This window comes from Rhinopithecus roxellana, chromosome 4 (genome assembly GCF_007565055.1).
Source record: "Rhinopithecus roxellana isolate Shanxi Qingling chromosome 4, ASM756505v1, whole genome shotgun sequence".
In the NCBI taxonomy this organism is placed as follows: Eukaryota; Metazoa; Chordata; class Mammalia; order Primates; family Cercopithecidae; genus Rhinopithecus; species Rhinopithecus roxellana.
Window position 1 is genome coordinate 178,540,743 of NC_044552.1, and position 19,227 is coordinate 178,559,969.

General features: G+C 48.4%; 1 protein-coding gene across 1 annotated transcript; it reads left to right on the forward strand.

Annotated features, from left to right (window-relative positions):
* The first annotated feature begins 3,677 nt into the window (after positions 1 to 3,677).
* On the forward strand, positions 3,678 to 10,904 carry LOC104678340 (UL16-binding protein 2). Its single transcript, XM_010383588.2, has 5 exons — positions 3,678 to 3,885; positions 6,954 to 7,217; positions 8,048 to 8,329; positions 8,994 to 9,125; positions 10,388 to 10,904. The coding sequence occupies exons 1-4, from the start codon at positions 3,801 to 3,803 to the stop codon at positions 9,101 to 9,103; spliced, it is 741 nt and encodes a 246-aa protein (XP_010381890.1). The 5' UTR covers positions 3,678 to 3,800; the 3' UTR covers positions 9,104 to 9,125; positions 10,388 to 10,904.
* Positions 10,905 to 19,227: the final 8,323 nt, after the last annotated feature.

Below are 19,227 nucleotides of genomic sequence, written 5' to 3' on the forward strand. Positions count from 1 at the left end.
GGATCCGAGCGGGACGGGGACGTCTCCACACTGAGCCGGTGGCAAAGTCGCCACGAGGATGAAGGAGGAACCTCGTGCTCTTCACCCCACCAGGTTCCGCGTTTCCTGTCTCCTCCTGCCACGGTTCCTTGCAGCGAAGGCGAGCCCTCCCAGGTCTTCCAAAAGCCGTTTTGTTCGGAGGCCCGGGAGCATCGACCGGCAGCGTGGCACCCTCTCAGTGGTCTCCACCGGGCAGGACCCGGGTCCGGAGCTCGGGCGGAGCGGGCGTCCTGGGAGGAGCCCGCAGAATCCGGAGAGGAGGCAGCAGAGTCGAAACTGAAACTCCCTGTGCGAACTTTCTCCGAAAGTCACCTGTGGTTGAAATCAGAAATCACCTATAATATACTCCCTGTGACAACACCTTTGGGTAAATATCTAGAACCAGTGCCTCGTCACTGCAGCAGAACCTCACGCCGCTGCCCAGGTTCCGTGTCCCCAAACCCTTGTGGCCCCCAACAGATCGGGCGAACCCACCCTGTGACCTGTGGCCTGGGACTCCCGGCCCCACTCTTCCTTACTACTTCACCTCCACATTTTCATGTGTTTCAGAATTGAAACCATGAAAAGTCATGTGTGAAAAGCTCCCCGCCCCTGCCTGCGTCCACTCTCATTGGCCACACGCCTGGGAGGAAAGTTTATTGGATTCTTCTCATCTTTCCAGGGAGTCTTTATGCCATTTCAAACGAATATAAATACATATTCTTAATTCAGACTTGGATATTTTTGAGTCTTGATGAACACTGTCACACTGTCCCTCAGGAAGCCTGTACCAGTTTCCCCTCCTTCTACAGTGGATGTTTCACCCTCCTCTGCTCAAGCTGGGCCTTCACAATCACAGACAAGAGTGTCACCAGCATTGCCATTCCGTGACATGAGACGCTTTAAAGGTGCATTACTTTGCACAGCAATTCTGTATCTGGAAATCTGTTCCACACAATTGAATTGAGATTCATACAAGCACAGTTTCTGCAGCATTTCGTTTCTGTGAAAGTAACGGACTGGAGACCATCTGGATCTTCATACATAGACACTGGTTACATTTGATATGATGCAGTCATTCTATGTAATGTCGTGCAGAGATAAAAAGGAAAATAATCTGTATGTGAGGGTATTGGAAGATCTTCAACGTGTGTTATTTTGAGATTGAGTCTGCGTTCAATAGAGTGCCTGTGGGCTTATATTTGTTTTAAAAACCAGAATTGGCCGGGTGCAGTGACTCAAGCCTGTAATCCCAGCACTTTGGGAGGCCGAGACGGGCAGATCACGAGGTCAGGAGATCGAGACCATCCTGGCTAACACGGTGAAACCCCGTCTCTACTAAAAAATGCAAAAAATTAGCCGGGGGCAGTGGTGGGCGCCTGTAGTCCCAGCTACTCAGGAGGCTGAGGCAGGAGAATGGCGTAAAAACCTGGGAGGCGGAGCTTGCAGTGAGCTGAGATCCGGGCCACTGCACTCCAGCCTAGGCAACAGAGCAAGACTCCGTCTCAAAAAATAAAAAATAAAAAATAAAAAATAAAAACCAGAATTAATACATAAACAAATCTGTACTGTTAGTAAGGAAAGCAGTATTTCCATAACTTATTGCTAGTCTGTTTATCTGTTTTAGGAAAAATCAATACACTTGAAAAGCCATGGTGGCAGGAATTGGTCATCACTGGCCCAGATGCTACACTGCCCTACAGCTGATCCCAACTGAGGTTGCCAGAGGAACAGGATGTGGAATGTAGTCACGTTTCAGAAAGAAACCTAGTCAGACTGGACCAGGGGTCTTGCCCTGACCTCTGCCTCTTCACCCAACTCCCACCTGGTCAGCCAGTGACCCTGGAGGGGCTGGGATGATGCTGGGAGAGCAGTGAAGATGGGGAGCTAGTGGTGGGAGCATGGTGAACATGGAGAGCTCAGACCCCACACCATCTGGGGAGGAGCTGGGTGTGATGCTGGGAGCACTGGGAAGGCAGGGAGCCTGGACACAGCACTCACTGCTCCTCCCATCTGGGACAGGATTGGGGTGGGTGATGAGAAAAGTTTCCCGAGTAACACAGTTCCCAATCCTGGCAGAATGACTCGCCTCAGTTGCACTACAGCCAAGACCCACTTGGCCCCTGGACCAGTCTAACACAAGGCATGGTAAATTCAGGATTGCATACTACTAAGGCATCTGCCAGGGCGTAGGAAACAGAAACTAGAGGACGGCTCAGCAAGTGGTTCAGACTACCTGGCCCCACACTCTCCAATACTGAGTGGGGAGGAAGCCTTGAGCCCAGGAGGTTGAGGATTCAGTGAATTATGATCGTGCCACTGCACTCCAGACTGGTGACAGAGCATGACTCTGTCACACACATGCTCACACACACAAATTGTGTGAGCAATTGTCACACAGGGAGATCCGGATGCGCGCACTGTGGATCCAGGTCTCAGGGAGCAGGAGGGTGTTCTGTATTGTGGGAAGATGGAGGACACACATGGGATGGGGTATTTGCGCCCAGCTTTGAAGGATGGCTGACCCTTGGCCCAGGGGGAACAGGCCAGTGGAATGCGCTGACAGTGGGAAACCACTAGGAACTTTCTCTAGAACCTGCTCCGCTGAGCCCCCTGAGCCATCCCTGGACCTGGGCGAGGGAGGCTGCTGAACTGGGAGCTCAGGGCCCATCTCTCTGAGGAGCTTTCCAAATCAGCAAGTGTGTCACAGGTTGAGATTTTAGGGACGAGGTCCTCAATGCTGTCCTCGATTTCAATGAGTAGACTCTTTTGACCAATCTGCATTGGGCAGAGCAGAAGCAAGACATAAATATTTAAGATAATTTTTAAAGCTGTTTAATTTTGGTAAAAACATAGAAGATAAAATTTACCATCTTGACCAATTGTTTAGTGTACAATATGTTGTTTTAAACCTCTGAAACCCTGCCTGCTGTTCCTGTATTAAAACCTAGCCCAGAGGAGGCGCAGTGGCTCACGCCTGTAATCCCAGCACTTTGGGAGGTCCAGTGGATCACCTGAGGTCAGGAGTTTCAGACCAGCCTGGCCAACACAGTGAAACCCCATCTCTACCAAAAATACAAACAATTCGCCAGGCATGGTGGAGGGCGCCTGTAATCCCACCTACTCCGGAAACTGAGGCCAGAGAATCCCTTGAATGGGGAGGTGGCGGTTGCGGTGATCCAAGATCAGGCCACTGCACTCCAGCCTGGGCAACAAGAGCGAAACTCCGTCTCTAAATAAATAAACAAATAAGAAAACCTAGCCCGGACTGTAATTACGTCCACTGGGAACTGGGGAAGTAGCGGAAGGGACGCGATCAGGCCTGTGGCTGCGCCCAGAGCATGGTGAGCCAAGGACCCCGCGGCGCAAGCAGGAGGGAGAGTGTCGCGGGCCCAGGCGGGGACAGGGAGACGCCGCCCCCGCTGAATATTCCTCTGCAAGTTTCTTCACCTTCAATAAAAATTGCTGTGATGATTAAATGAATCTGTCGTGGAAGGAACCGTGTCCTGGCAGGGGCCGGGCCGACACCCAGACACCAACCCGAAGGGGGCTGGGGCAAAGGGGAGGGACACCCGGAAAGAGGAGGGACACCCGGAAAGGGGAGGGACACCCGGAAAGGGGAGGGACACCGGCAGGACAGAAAATCGTATTTCTAACCTCTGTAACGGCGGGAAACGTGGGTGGAGCGCCCCATATATAAGCCGACTTTTCAACCTTGAGGTGATTCATCTTCCAGGCTCCCCTTCCGTCAAGTCTCTCGTCCCCAGCGCTCTGGTTCCCCAATGGCAGCTGCCGCCGCTACCAAGATCCTTCTGTGTCTCCCGTTTCTGCTTCTGCTGCCGCGCTGGTCCCAGACTGGGCGAGAGGGTTAGTGGATGGAGCCTAAACGGGGCGGGGGCCAAACCTGGGGGGCAGCGGGTTTCAGAGGAGGGGAGGCTTCTGGAAGGATAGGGGAGATCTCTCCCAACTGAGCCCCGGTTCAGTTCCGGTCGGCGGCTCCTTCCTGCCCGGTCCACTCCCTGAGGCTGCTTCTTGCCAGGGGAGAGGCGAAAAGGAGCAGGGTGGAAAGGAGGCTGACAGGAGGGTGGAGGGGCCAGAGGGCTGCAGAGAGCGAGACGGGACTGGGATCCCTGGTGCAGCCTGGCAGCCCCGCCACCCTCAGGAAGGAAAAATCAGAGCCCCGGGAACCGGAGCTGGGGACAGGACAGGGGTGAAGCAGGGTTCCACAGGGACACAGGCCTGCTCTGCTCTCACCCGCTCTCCACCATAGGAACCCTCCAGCACCCCCAGGGCTCCCTGCCCTTGAATATTTCCCTGCACTTTCCTGCAGACATTCACCTGCACCCAGGGGCTCAGCAGATACCTCCACCCCTCCCCTCACCATCCACTGCCATCACCCAGGTCACATCCTCTTACTCCCCACTTCAGCCCAGCTGGTCACACTGGAGGTCTCCCATCCATGAAGGGGCCCTCACCTCCTACACCATGTGGCACCTTCTGCCTCTTGCCTGAGGACACATCCCAGCAAACACACCCCAAGCTCCCCTCAGAACCTGTGCAGGGGGAATGGGAAGCACCATTCCCTCCAGGAGACCAGGGGAACTCTGGTGAGTAGAGGCGCCCACTTCTGCCCTTGGGGCCCAGACTCACCTGTTCTTCCTACTGGGGGGCCAGTGTCATAGAGAACAGTCACTGTGTAGACAGGGGTCAGTAAAGCCTTTTTAGAAAGGGAGGAAGGATGCCCTGTGATCTTTGCAAGCCTTAGGTTCCAATCTCTGTGTCCAGTCCTGTCCCTTTGTAGAGCAACAGCAGGCAATGGCAACCTGCAAATGAGGGGGGACCAGATTTGAACCCTGTCCTAGGTTGCTGATCCCAGATGAGGGGATTACAGTGTCCCAGTGAATAGTGCTCCATCCCCTAGGGTGTCATCTACAAGTAATGTCTCGGGGGCCAGTTAGAGAGCGGTCCTACCTTACCTGTGCTTCTGGGTGGTGAGGATGTGATGGGAGTGGGAGTCCCATAGTTGGGGGCTTACTCTCCCCTCCTTTGCTGCTGAGTGGCATCTACGGTCCATGGGGACCATCAGGGACCTTCCCTGAAGCCTCAGGTGTGATCTGAGGGTGAGAGGGTGCAGCCACGTGGTGTCCTGGGGATCGGGGTCAACTGCTTGTGCAGTTTCTTGGTTCCCAGTGGCACTGCTCCTGCCCATCACAGGAGAACCACCTGCGTCTTCTCGCTGCCGTGCCTATCTTCCTAATGACCTAGAGGGTGAGAAGCCCACTAGTAATGGGCAGCTCTGGGGCTGGATGGTCACTGTCCTTCCATGGCCAAAGGTCCCATCTTTGCCAAGGCGCAGTACTCTACAGAAGCAACTGTTTAATGTTGAGATTTCCTTGCTGTGAGTGGCATTGCCTTGCCTCTGAACATTCACACGGAATCTACACTGTGATTTTCCAATTCGACATTGTAAGCACATATATCTCTAGGATCTTAGGGGGTGTTGGGTCATTGGCACTTAAGGCATGTCCAGCCTCACTCATCATTCATGGATTGCCTATGGCTGCTTTTGAGCTACAACAGCAGAGTTGAGTAGTTACAATGGAGAATATATTCCCTGCACACCTTTACATGTTTACAAAATTGCCCTTCACAGCAAACTCTAGTTGCCATAAATATCTTTGTAGAGGGTCACAAGGACTCATTGTACTTGCTGCGGGGTTAAAGGGTCCTTCCTCACTGGAAACTGGTGTCTTCTTCTAGTCATGGGTTCAGGGTCTGAGAAGTGGCTTCATTCTGCAAATTGGGCAAAGCCGCCTTGTTCTTGAAGGACTGGCTACTTTCAGCCTCCTGGTCATCCATCATTTGTTTTATCTGTTTCTTGTAATTATTTAAATCCAGCAGTATCCGGGTTGGGTTTCCATTTCTTTTGGACCTTGGACCCCTTTGTTCTATGAGCCATGGGCATAACTTTGTATAACTGAGGTTCCCAGCTGGCATTGTGACTTCTCTAATCATTTCCATCATTGCACCCTCCTTGCTCCTGACAGTTGACAGCCTCCACCTGGAATCTGTAATTTCAGAATTTTTCATCCCATTCCTACTGGGAGCCCATTTCTGGAACAGCATCTCCTACTCCCAAACCTGGTCTTCAGCAATAGGCATCCCTAAGCTTCATTCCATTCTGGTGCCTTCTCATGGGGCCTTCTTTATATGCCAGGTAAACAGGAGTCCTCCAGGTTTCCCATGAGCACAGTGGATGGAAACTGTTCTGGATTTTCACACTTAGACCCCTCTGGCATGGGCACTTCTCTGATCCTGTGATCCCTCCCTCTACTACCTGCCTTAGATATTCAGATTTTCTATTTCTTGCTGCATGGACCATCCCTTTTTCCAAGGTTTCAGGAAGGCATCCTCATAGCAGATGCACGCCATCACCAGGGGCTTTGCCAACATGTTAAATCTTGTGACCATGATAATTAATTCTTCTTTATCCAACTGGTTTCCATCCTCAGTCCATCCTACCATGCACCAGCACCCTCAGGGGCAGCCCCCACACCCTCTCCCACCTCCCACAGTCCACATGGGCTGCTGCTGAAGATCCTCTGCCAACCAGGCCCTTCCTCCACTAGCAGTCCTGGCACCCCTCTAGCAAGGTCATGTGTTGACCAATGTGGGCAGAGGGGCAGTGGGACATGTCTGGGGACATGTGATTTCTCAGCAGGCAGAGACCTCCTCCTCCTCCTCCTCCTCGTCCTTGTCCTCATGCGAGGGGCAAGCACTCGCCTTAAACTTGTGGACACCACAGTTCTGGAGGGGGCACTCCTATCTGGGCCAGCCCAGCCTGCCAGAGGCATCCTCTTATTGTCACAGTGTGGAGGAGAGTTAACTAGGGGTCTTTCTCTCCCCACCCACCCCTCACCTGCCTTTCTCCACAGACCCTCACTCTCTTTGCTATGACATCACCATCATCCCTAAGTTCAGACCTGGACCACGGTGGTGTGCGGTTCAAGGCCAGGTGGATAAAAAGACTTTTCTTCACTATGACTGTGGCAACAAGACAGTCACACCTGTCAGTCCCCTGGGGAAGAAACTAAATGTCACAAAGGCCTGGAAAGCACAGAACCCAGTACTGAGACAGGTGGTGGACATGCTCACAGAGCATGACATTGACATTCAGCTGGAGAATTACACACCCAGGGGTAAGTTTCAGATGGCCCAGGACAGGAGGGAGCAGATACAGTGGTAGGTTAGAGGCATTTATAGTTTTCACGTAAAAATACAAATGGGGGCTGGGCGTGGTGGCTCATGCCTGTAATCCCAGCACTTTGGGAGGCCGAGGTGGGCCGATCACAAGGTCAGGAATTCGAGACCAGCCTGACCAACATGGTGAAACATTGTCTCTACTAAAAATGCAAAAATTAGCTGGGTGTGGTGGTGCACACCTGTAATCCCAGCTACTTGGGAGACTGAGGCAGGAGGATCCCTTGAACCCAGGAGGCAGAGACTGCAGAAAGCTGAGGTGGTGCCATTGCACTCCAACCTGGGCAACAGAGTGAGACTTTATCTCGAAGGAAAAAAAAAGTCTGGGCGTGGTGGCTCAAGCCTGTAATCTCAGCATTTTGGGAGGCCAAGGCAGATGGATCACAAGGTCAGGAGATCGAGACCATCCTGGTTAACATGGTGAAAACCCATCTGTACTAAAAATACAAAAAATTAGCTGGGCATGGTGGCGGGCGCCTGTAGTCCCAGCTATTTGGGAGGCTGAGGCAGGAGAATGGTGTGAACCCGGGAGGCGGAGCTTGCAGTGATTGTGCCACTGAACTCCATCCAGCCTGGGTGACAGAACGAGACTCCGTCTCAAAAAAAAAAAAAAAAGAAAAAAAGATAGGAGGGTCATCTCACCCCTCAAGAGGTGTAGAGGCAAGGCCAAGATGTGGCAGAGAGAGTAAGGCCAGGAAATTGTAAGGGGAACAGGATGTGGGTATAAAATTTGTCAAGACCAGAGCTGATCTCTCTCTGATGGGGGCAGAACCCCTCACCCTGCAGGCCCGGATGTCTTGTGAACAGAAAGCCAAAGGACACAGCAGTGGATCTTGGCAGTTCAGTTTCGATGGACAGGTCTTCCTCCTCTTTGACTCAGAGAACAGAATGTGGAAAATGGTTCATCCTGGAGCTAGAAAGATGAAAGAAAAGTGGGAGAATGACAAGGATGTGACCATGTCCTTCCATTACATCTCAATGGCAGACTGCACAAGATGGCTTGGGGACTTCTTGATGGACATGGACAGCACCCTGGAGCCAAGTGCAGGAGGTAACAGCTGTAAAAGAAACGGGGATCTGGAATGAGATCGGAAACGGTGATCTCAAGAAACTAGTTCTTGAGTTCAGTTTCAGTCATCCCAGTGTATATGTTTATGTTAAAATGACCCCCTCATGGGGCGCTCCTCCTGGGGGTGCTGGCGTGCCTGTGCTCTCCCGTCCTCCTCTCCCTTCTCCCTCCTGACTCCTATTCCTCATTGCATTTGCTTCTGCTCCTCACACTGTGGATTTCTCACCGGCCTTGAAACTGCAGGTGTCACTGTGTTTTCAGACCTTTCTCCTTAGTGTTTCCTCTTTTTATAATCACTTTTCCTTTCCTTTCCCTCGTCTGCTGGAAATCCATCAAAACCACCTCCAACACCAGCCCAGAGACCCTCCCCTCTGCAACTCTGGAGCATCACCTCCTCTTCCACCACAGCAGGAGGGTGGGTGTGCTGTCACCTTGCTTCGCTCAGCAGCTTTGTGAGCTCCCTGAGGACAAGGGACACTCCCTCTCCCTTCCTAACCCAGGACCTGTCACACCGGCTGCCCCACACCAGGGGGGAGGGGAAAAAACTTTTGCCTTCTGGGATGACCTAGGGTGGCAGGAACTGAGGAGGTGTCTCCTCAGATTTGGGGCCTGGACAAGGGTTGTCACTGTTATGTTTCCATTTCAGCACCACTCACCATGTCCTCAGGCAAAACCCAGCTCAGGGCCACGGCCACCACCCTCATCCTTTGCTGCCTCCTCATTATCCTCCCCTGCTTCATCCTGCCTGGCATCTGAGGAGAGTCCTTTAGAGTGACAGGTACTGTGGGCAGAATTGGAAGTTGAACAAGGAGCAGGTGGGTGAGGAGGCAGGATGGGGAAAGAGAATTCCCAGAGTCCCACCCCTCCCTGTGGCTGAGACCTTCTCATCCTGACATGAGACAGGTGAATGAGACCTTGTGTTGCCTGTTGGCAATGACCTGGGCAGCTCAGCCCTGAGTACTGATGGATTCTCACCTTCAGAGTCCAGAGGGAAATGGAGGGGCCCATAACAAGGCTCAGTGTCTGTTGAGCTTGAGGTTTAACAAGTTCGGGCATGATTCAGAGCAGGTTCCTATTCACGAAGGGTGTGTGGCCTGCAGGCAGCAGGAATTCAGACATGGGCAGTCCTCTTAATTGAGTTAGGTGCTTCATGGTAGTTTTACATGAGGTGTGACAAGGGAAGGGGGATTCCATCTCTGAGGCTAAGAGAGAGACCTGGGTGTAATCCCAGGAGGAGGGGCCTGGGAGAGCCTTGGTACACCTAATGGAAAAGGTTGGAGTGCAGGACTGCCTTCCTACAGAAAGTGGCTTGGGTTCCAGGAATTAAGGTGGAAGGTGAAGAGTAGAGGATGCTCAAGAGAAGGATTTTTTAAAAGTCAGTCACATGAACCCATGGGGTTTGCGTCTGGGCCCTGAGGCAGCTCCCCTGCAATCACCCTCCTGCACACCCCAGATCCTGAGCCCGCTGATGGCCCTGTCAGGAGCAGAGGGGACTCAGAGGAAGGAGCGTCTGAGGTGCTGCTGGGGTTCCATGGTCACCACTGGGCTGAACCAGGAATGGATAAGGTGGAACAGGGACAGACACCTTCAGAGCTATGGGTGCTGCTCCCAGTGTGAGGAGAGACTCAAGAAGAAGGGGAAAGAAGGATGTTTGCCTGCAGGTCCACACAAGGCCAAGGGCACAGGAATACAGAGCCCTCTCTTTGGATGTCTGCCCCACTCCTTGCCATGTTTTAGGCCCTCTCATCAGATCATAGAGAGGGCCTTGAGTGAAGGCGCGGACCCATCACTACCAGCTTCAGACCTGTGGGCCCCTCCACTCCATGCCCTGGTCAGGTGCAGGGCCTGGGTTGACTCTGTGATGTGACAAAGGAGGAAAGAGGTTGGTCCAAGCTGCAGTCACCAGGGTTGGGGCTCAAGGGAAAAATAGGTCCTTTAGTGCAGGGGGCTCTGACCCATGGAGTGACTAGGGAAAGATTACCCTGGAAAAGTGATCCGGGTTCTCTGCCTGTTAAACCAACATTTGTGTCCCTTCTGAAGGTTAAAGATGACACCAAAAAGCCCCTGTGAGCAGGGTCTCGATCAAACTCGCCCTTCTGGCTGGTGACTTGCCCACCACCTACTGTGTATGTCCAGAGGCCTCCAGCAGATCATGATGACACCATGGACCCAATAGCTCATTCACTGCCTTGATTCCTTTTGCCAACAATTTTACCAGTGGTTATTCCTAACATATTATGCAATTTTCTCTTGGTGCTACCTGATGGAATTTTTGCACTTAAAGTTCTGGCTGACTAAACAAGATATGTCAACATTTTCTTTCTTCTGCTTTTGTTTGGAAAATCAAGTACTTCTTTGAATGATGATCTCTTTCTTGCAAATGATATTGTCAGTAAAACAATCATGTTAGACTTCGGACCTCCAGGGATTCCTTCCATGTTTTGAAAGAAAAATGTTTAATTATTTAATAACAAAAAATTTTATATTAATGATAGTTTCCTTTAGTAATTCATTGCTCTGTACTGATATTTAAATAAAAAGTTATATTTCCCAAAAACCTACTGAGTTTGGAATTTTGTTGTATTACTCAGTAGAGGATTAATGTTACTTCATTTTTCCTCCATGATGTAGAGTAATAAATGAGTGATTCTACTAGGTTCTGCGTGGAAAAAGATAATCTACAAAACATGGCTGAAAAAAATTAGAGACAACACAAATATATGGAAAAATATTTCATGCTCATAGATTGGAGAATCAACATAGTTAAAATGGCCATACTTCCAAAAGCAATTTATAGATGCAACACTATCTCTATCAATACCAATGTCATTTTTCACAGAATTAGAAAAATCTAATCTAAAAGTTATCTGGAATTTAAAAAGAGCCCAAATAGCCAAAACAATCATAAGCAAAAAGAACAAAGCCAGAGGCATCACATTGCCTGACTTCAAACTATAATATAAGGCTACAAGTGATCAAAACAGAATGGTATTGGTACAAAAATAGACACTTAGATCAGTGAAACAGAATAGAGCTCAGAAAGAAACTTTCACACCTTCTAACCTTCAGCAAAATCAACAAAAACAAGCAATGGGGAAAGAGTCCTAATTCAACAAATGGTGCTGGGATAACTGGCTAGCCATGTGCAGAAGAATGAAACTGAACCTCTACCTTTCACCATATATGTAAAATAACTCGACGTGAATTAGAGGTTTAAATGTAAGTCCTAAAACTATAAAAACCCTGGAAGATAAGCTAGGAAATGCCACTTGGGACATAGGGCCTGACAAAGATATCATGATGAAGACACCAAAAGCATTTGCAACCAAAAAACAAAAATTCACAAATGGGACCTCATTAAACTAAAGAGCTTCTCCACAGTTTAAAAAAAAAAAAAATTAACAACACAGTAAACAGCCTATAGAGTGGGAGAAATATCTGCAATCTATGCATCTGGCAAAGCTCTAATATCCAGAATCTACATGGAACTTAAACAACTCAACAAGTAAGAACAAAATCCCAAGTAAAAAATAAGCAAAGAATGTGAACAGACACTTTTCAAAAGAAGACCTGCAAGTGGCCAGCAAACATGAAAAAATGCTTTTTGGGAAGCCGCGGTGGGAAGATCATGAGGTCAGGAGTTTGAGAACAGTCTGACCAACATGGTGAAACTCCGTCTCTACTAAAAATACAAAAATCAGCCAGGCGTGATGGTGCACACCTATAACCTGTAATGGTGCATAGTCTGATGTTGAAACTAGAAAATACCTTGGACTGGTACTTTCTAGTGTTGTCCAGCAGATGGCACTGCTCATCTTGCAAATATTTCAGTAAGTCCGGAGGGTTTGCGCACAGCGAGTTTGTGCCCTGAGCTCCTTGGCACAAGCTTGGGATCCACAGCCAAGGGCTACAGAGAAAACAAAAGAGACGTTGACATCATGGTGGAAGAGGAATCCATAAAGAGTTCATTTCTGAGGATTGGGGCAGTTCCTTCCGCCCTGCAGATCAAGATGCCCTGAGGGCAAAGAGCAGAGGGGTGCTCTCTGGTGGCCCAGCAGTTCTGCCCCGGGGGGAGAATTCTCTTCTGCTGCAGTGAAAACCAACAGGACGCTACTTCATCTCGGGGGAACCAGGAAGATAGGTCAGAGTGAGGAGCTGTCTGAGTGTTTCAGATCACACAGTGACTGCCTGCTTGAGGGCTTCAGAACTCCTTCATGAGCTGGGAGACAGCCCCTGAGGTGAAACGTGCGTGGGCAGGATGGGCCTGACATGACAACTCTCAAGATGACACGCAGTTTCTCCCGTGTGTTTCTGTGTGTTTTTGTGTGTGTCCATGTATGTGCATGGCTGTGTCTGTATTTCTGCATGCATGTGTGTGTGTGTGTGTGTGTGTGTGTGAGTGTGTTTGCCTGCGTGGTGTGAGTGTGTGTGAGAGACTGTGCCTGCATGTCTCTGTGTGTGTGCGTGTGTGTGTACGATAACATGCCTGTATGAATGGTGAATGGATTTTCTGGTTGATTTGCTGTGGAGGGAGACAGGGTCTCCAGGTGGCTTCCTGCCCACCCCTCCTTCCGTGTAGCCAGTAGCACTAATAGCACAATAAAAGGTAGTTTAATTTCATTTCATACAAATGTAAAACTTTTGTGCTTCAAAAACGACTCCATTTAGAAGGTAAAGAAAAAAAAACTTCCAGAATGAGAGAAAATAATTGAAAATCATGTATCTGGTACGGTACTGTTATTCTGAATATATCAAGAACTCTTGCAACTCAATATTATAAAGCGAAGTAAGCCAACTTAAATATATGCAAGGAATTTGAATAGACATTCCAATGTGAGACAGGTAAACTACACAGTGGTCTCAAAAGAACAGAAAATTTTAGGCAGCAGTTTCAGGTGACTAGCAAAAGGAATCTGTTGAAATATCTGCAGCGGTTCTGGGCTGATTAGATGCTGTGAAACAGCGTGTGGACCAAGCTGATTAAGAATGAGTGGACCCAACACGGCCCTGGATTTGACCTAGGTTTCACCTAGGACCTCATTACATGCTGACTAACATACTAGTAAGCTCCCTAGCAGTTCTGAGAAGACTCATATTTGGTGTAAAAATTCGAGGCACCAGAGTCCTGAGAAACCCTGTCCTTCTTCCAGAAATTTTCATGAATATTCCACCCCTTGGTTGAAGAAACCTAGAAAGGTGGCAGCCCCAAGCCCCCTTACCCCTGCCTGTCTCTTGAGTTCCCCTGCACTCCCTTGAGTATTTACTTTTCCTTTTACAATAAATCTCCATCCTTTCTCTATTTTCCTACTGGTCTTCGAATTCACTTCCCCAACTGCTGCCAAGAGCCCGGCACCAAGAGCTGGGGTCGCGGTCCCACCGGCGTTTGGGGACCTCCCCTTGCCCATTGGCATCAGAAGAAGAATGCAAATGGCAGTGAGGCCAGTAAAAGGTGCTCAGTGTCCACAGCCCTCAGGGAAATGCCAACCGCACCCACAAGGGGACGCCTCACCCGGCTGAAATGGGTGACCCCAAACACAGTGAGGCTGGAGGGGGTGGGGCCTGCGCTGCTTACAAGGCAGACAGCAGGAGAGGGAGAGTTGGTGGAGTGTGGGGCTATGCGTGTGTCATCCTCTTCCAATTTTCCTGGCAGAGGTTTCTCTTTATTCTCTGGCCCTACCTGCTTCCTTCCTCTCCCTTTCTCTGGTTCTCTCTCCCATCCTTCATTTCCAACCAACCCAAGGTTTTCTCCGCCCCACGACATCCAGGCTCCGGGCCCCCAGCCCAGCTTATAAACCAGGAGCCCTGGACTGCGAGCCGCGGGATCCAGGAGGCGACAACTTGAAGCCCCTTCCGGACCTTGGACACTCGGGACCTAGTGCGTCCCGGCGCCCTCCTGTAGCAGCCCCAGGGCAAGGAGGATGGGGTCCTCGCGGGGCCCACACTGTCGGAGCCCCATGGATTCGAGCGGGACGGTGAGGTCTACACACTGAGCCGGTGACAAAGTCCCGGCGAGGATGAAGCAGGAGCCTCGTGCTCCTCACCCCACCAGGCCCCGCATTTCCTTGATTCTTCTGACACGGGAACCGCGGGTCCGTTGCCGCGACCAGCGAGTCATCCCAGGAAAAGGCCGTTTTTTTCCGGACGCTGTGGACCCGGAGGCCCGGGGATATTGGCCGGCAGCGGGGCACCCACTCCGGGGTCTCCACAGACCAAGACCTGGGTCCGGAGCTCAGGCTAAGCAGACGCCCTGGGCGGAGCTTGCAGAAGCCAGAGAGGACGCGGAGGGGTGGAAACTGAAACTCCCAGGAGTAGAACTTTCCCCCAAAGTCATCTGTGGTTGAAATCTGCAATCGCCTATAATATCCCCCCTGTGACAACACCGTTTGGTAGATATCTAGAACCAGTGCCTCCTCATTGAGGCAGCCCCGCAGGTCCCTGCTTGTGTTCCCTGTCCCAGGACCCTCGGGGCCCACAACAGATCAGGCTGAGCCCATCCGGTGACCCTCCCTGGGGCCCCTGGCCCCACTCTTTCTTACTTCTTCAACTACATATTTTCACCTGTTTCAGGATCAAAACCATGAAAAGTCATGTGTGAAAGGCTCCCCCGCCCCTGCTTGGGTCCACTCTCGTTAGCCACAGCCCAGAATAAGACATTATTGGATTCTTTGAATCTTTCCAGGGAGTCTTTATGCCATTTCAAACGCATATGCATAGATATTCTTAATTAAGACTTGGATATTTTTTACTCTTGATGAAACATGTCACCCTGTCCTTCAGTTTCCCCTCCCTTTATAGTGAATGTTTCACCATCCTCTGCCCAAGCTGGGTCTTCACAATCACAGACAAGAGTGTCGCCAGCGTTGCCATCCTGTGACATGAGATGCTTTAACGGTGCATTACTTTGCACAGCAATTCTGTGTCTGCAAATCTATTCCACACAATTAAATTGAGATTCATGCAAGCACAGTTTCTGCAGCATTTCATTTTTCTAAAAGTAACTGACTGGAGATCATCTGGATCTTCATACACAGACACTGGTTACATTTGTCGTGAGGCAGTCATTCTATGTAATGTCATGCAGAGATAAAAAGGAAAAGTATCTGTGTGTGGGGGTATTGGAAGATCTTGAAAGTGTGTTATTTTGAGATGGAATCTGCATTCAGCAGAGTGCCTATGGGCTTATACTTGTTTTAAAAACCATCATTGATACATGTACACATCTCTATTTTTAGTAAGGAAAACAGTATTTCCATAACTTATTGACAGTCTGCTTGTCCGTTTTAGGAAAAATCAATGTAGCTGAAAAGCCATAGTTGCAGGAATTGGTCTTCACCCGCCAAGATTCTACACAGTCCTACACATCCTCCCAGCTGAGGTTGCCTGAGGAACAGGATGTGGAATGCAGTCGTGTTTCAGAGAGGAACCTAAAGTCAAACTGGACCAGGTGTCTTGTCTTGATCTCTGCCACTTCACCCAACCGCCACCTGGTCAGGCAGTGACCCTGGAGGGGCTGAGATGATGCTTGGTGGGCAGCATCATCACCCAGATGGGAAGCCAATTTTGGGAGTATGGTGAACATGGAGAGTCCGGACCCCACAGCAACTGGGGAGGAGCTGGTGTGATGCTGGGAGCACTGGGAAGGCAGGGAGCCTAGGCACAGCACTCACTGCTCCTCCCATGTGGGACAGGATTGGGATCAGTGATAAGAAAAGTTTCCTGAGTAGCACAGTTCCCAAGCCTGGCAGAATGACTCACCCCGGTTTCCACTATGCCCAGCCCATCCTACACTTTATATTCTGTCAACAGCAATTTTTAAAACACTGTATCCAGAATGTAGACAAAGATAACCAATCACATAGGGAGGTAAGATAGCAACAACAAGAACCAACTGAAATGTGCAACAGAGACAGAAAATACATGGAACCTCTAGATCAGTAGTCTGATAGAAATATAATGCAAGCCACAAGTGTGAGCCACACAGGGAATTTTAAATATTCCAGTGAGCACATTGAAAAAATAAAAAGAAACAGGTGAAATATATTTTTACAACATTTTTAACTCAATATGTTTTAACTAAATATTTATAACCACAATTATTATTTCAGCATGTCATCAGTGGAAAATGAATAATGAGACATTTGACATTTTTATACTAAACCTTTGAAGTTTGGTGTGCACTGTATACTGACAGTACTTCTCAATTTAAACTAGTTGTATTGCAAGCTCTCAATAGCCTCATGTAGCTAGTAACTGATGGGTTAGACTTTGCAGCTTTAGATTTTAGAATTATCAGGCTGGGCACGGTGGCTCACCCCTGTAATCCCAGCACTTTGGGAGCCCCAGGCGGGTGGATCACCTGAGGTCAGGAGTTCGAGACCATCCTGACCAACATGGTGAAACCCCTTCTCTACTAAAAATATGAAAATTAACTGGGTATGGTGGTTCACGCCTATAGTCCCAGGTACTCAGGAGGCTGAGGCACGAGAATCAATGGAACCCAGGAAGTGGAGGTTGCAGTGAGCCAAGATCATGCTACTGCACTTCAGCCCTGGCCATCGAGTGAGATTCTGTCTCAAAAAAAAAAATTAATAATAAATAAATAAATAAATAAATTAGAATTATCAGGCAGGGATTTAAAAATAACTATGCTTACTATGTTTCAATAGCTTTTAAAAAATGAAAAAAAATCATTGAGTAAAACATTTTCCTGCTTTTCTTGCTCTGTTGTTGCTATGGCCTGTGGGGCCTGCCAGTTAGAGCTAAACAGTCAGTTTTGCTGTTTCTAGGCAGGAAAATGCTCGCATCATAAGTAAATGTCTAGGCATCCCAGGAGGTGACTCTGGTAATGTATATTTTCATTAGTCAATTCCACTCTTAAAGGTACAATTCTCCTGACTTTTTAACGTTTTCCTAGGGTGCCATCCTGTATGTTAAATTTAAAATTGATGATTTCTTCTCAAAGGTAGTGTTACCATAATTCACACAGTTTAGATATACTGTAAAAAATCATTTAAATCCATTCAACATTGTTCATTAAGCTTCTGTTAAAATCATAAAAATATCTTGTCATGTCTGATTAATTCAACTGCGTTCAGTTTTTAAACAGTACTGCTGTTCTACAATGTGCTATTTACTGTTTAAGCCTAGAATTCATTAGTGCTTCCAATAAACTGAAAGGGATGGGGTATTTTACTAATACATCCATCATAATTATAATAAATTTAAGACTGTGGGCCAATTTTATGAAATCTATATAGAAATGATAGGAAGTAAATGAATTTAACATAGTTCTAGCATTTATTTTGTCTAAAAGCCAATGTTCAGTGAAAATGTTGTTTTTCTCTTCTGAAAACCTGAAGCAAGTAATGCTAGAAACGTGATTTTCTACAGAATTGACAGGTTGGTAAGATGATTCATGACTGAAGTAACATCATTCATCTGTTTAACGTTTATAGCCTGGGAACATGCCTTATAATATGGCCAAAAGGCTACACGTTTCAATATACTCCTAAAGATAAGAGACTTTAAGCTCATAAGTTCAGAAAGGAGTATTGTCTGTAAATTACATCTCAGTAAGTTTAATATTTATAAAAGATAGGAGAAGACTAGCACTAGTCGAATAAGAGAAAAACAATAAGCTTTTCCAATCTACAAGTGCATCTGTGAAAAGCTAGGTTAAAGTCAACCCATTTTCTACCTCCTTGAGACTGTGACTAACAGCCTGGAATGGTACAAATCCACTGGATGAAGACAGGAAAGAAGCTCAGGCTTCTGGCTCCCTTTCCCAACTTACTCCAGAGAAACAATGGAAGGAAGAAGGAAACACCTGACCAACAGACTACACAACAGCAACCCTGGTTGCAAGAAAACAATGGAGTATTTTTTCTAAAATATGAAGGAAAAGAACTTGAGCCTAGAATTTTATATCCAGTCAAATTTTCATTTAAATAGGAAGATATCTTTTCTGTTGCAGCCATAACAAATTGCCACATACTTACCTGCTTAAATCAGTACATCTTTATTATTTCACAGTCCTCTAGGTCACAAGCCTGAGATGGCTTGATTGGTTTCTCTGCTCCCAGTCCTCAAGGTCAAAATCAAGGTGTCCACCCGCTGGGGTCTGATTGGGAGGTTCTGGGAAGCATCTGCTTCCAAATGCGTTCACATTGCTGGCAGAATCCAGTCCTTGGACCTGTGGGACTGAGGTCCCAGCTTCCCTGCTGACTGTCAGCTGCAGCCCTTCCCTAACTCCTAGAGGCCCCTCTGCAGTCTTGCTCATGGTCCCCACAGCTCAGAGCCAGCAACAGTGCATGGAATCCTTTTCATGCTTAGAATCTCTCTGACATTGGACGCATCTTTCTTGGCTCCAGCCTGAGAAAATTCTCTGATTTTTAGAGCTCATGTGATGTCACTGGGCCCATTCAGAGAATCCAGGAAAATCTATTTTAAGGTCAACTGATTAGTAGCTTTAATTATGGCTGTGCAGAGCGTAGACTAGCGGTGCCTAGACTCACAGTACCTAGACTAGCGGTGTCTAGACTAGGAGTAGCTGGTTTCTCTAGGCCCCTCACTCCTTATTCTCTCCATCCCCTTCTTCCTGGTCCCCTTTCCTTTCCCATTTTCATTCCCACTTTCATAATCATTTCTTCTTTGCTTAAAATACTGGATTTTCCTGCTGCTGGTATGCTCCAGGCTCAAACAAACAGGCTAAGACAGCAGCTAGTTGTCCTATCATCAGTGTTTTCTAGAACATATTGTTCTAAAAAAGGTACAGGAAACTTGAAGGGGCAGCTTCCGAATCCTGCCCACCACAGTGTATCAGAATTATTCAAAACATAGAAAACCTGAAGGATATTTGCCTCCTAAAGATCCAAGTTGGA

Bases quoted from the DNA above. Each gene is read 5' to 3' on its own strand.
- LOC104678340 (XM_010383588.2), top strand. From the start codon at position 3,801: ATGGCAGCTGCCGCCGCTACCAAGATCCTTCTGTGTCTCCCGTTTCTG. The intron at 3,886-6,953 runs GTTAGTGGATGG...CTTTCTCCACAG, and splicing joins GTCCCAGACTGGGCGAGAGG to ACCCTCACTCTCTTTGCTAT. The intron at 7,218-8,047 runs GTAAGTTTCAGA...TGATGGGGGCAG, and splicing joins GGAGAATTACACACCCAGGG to AACCCCTCACCCTGCAGGCC.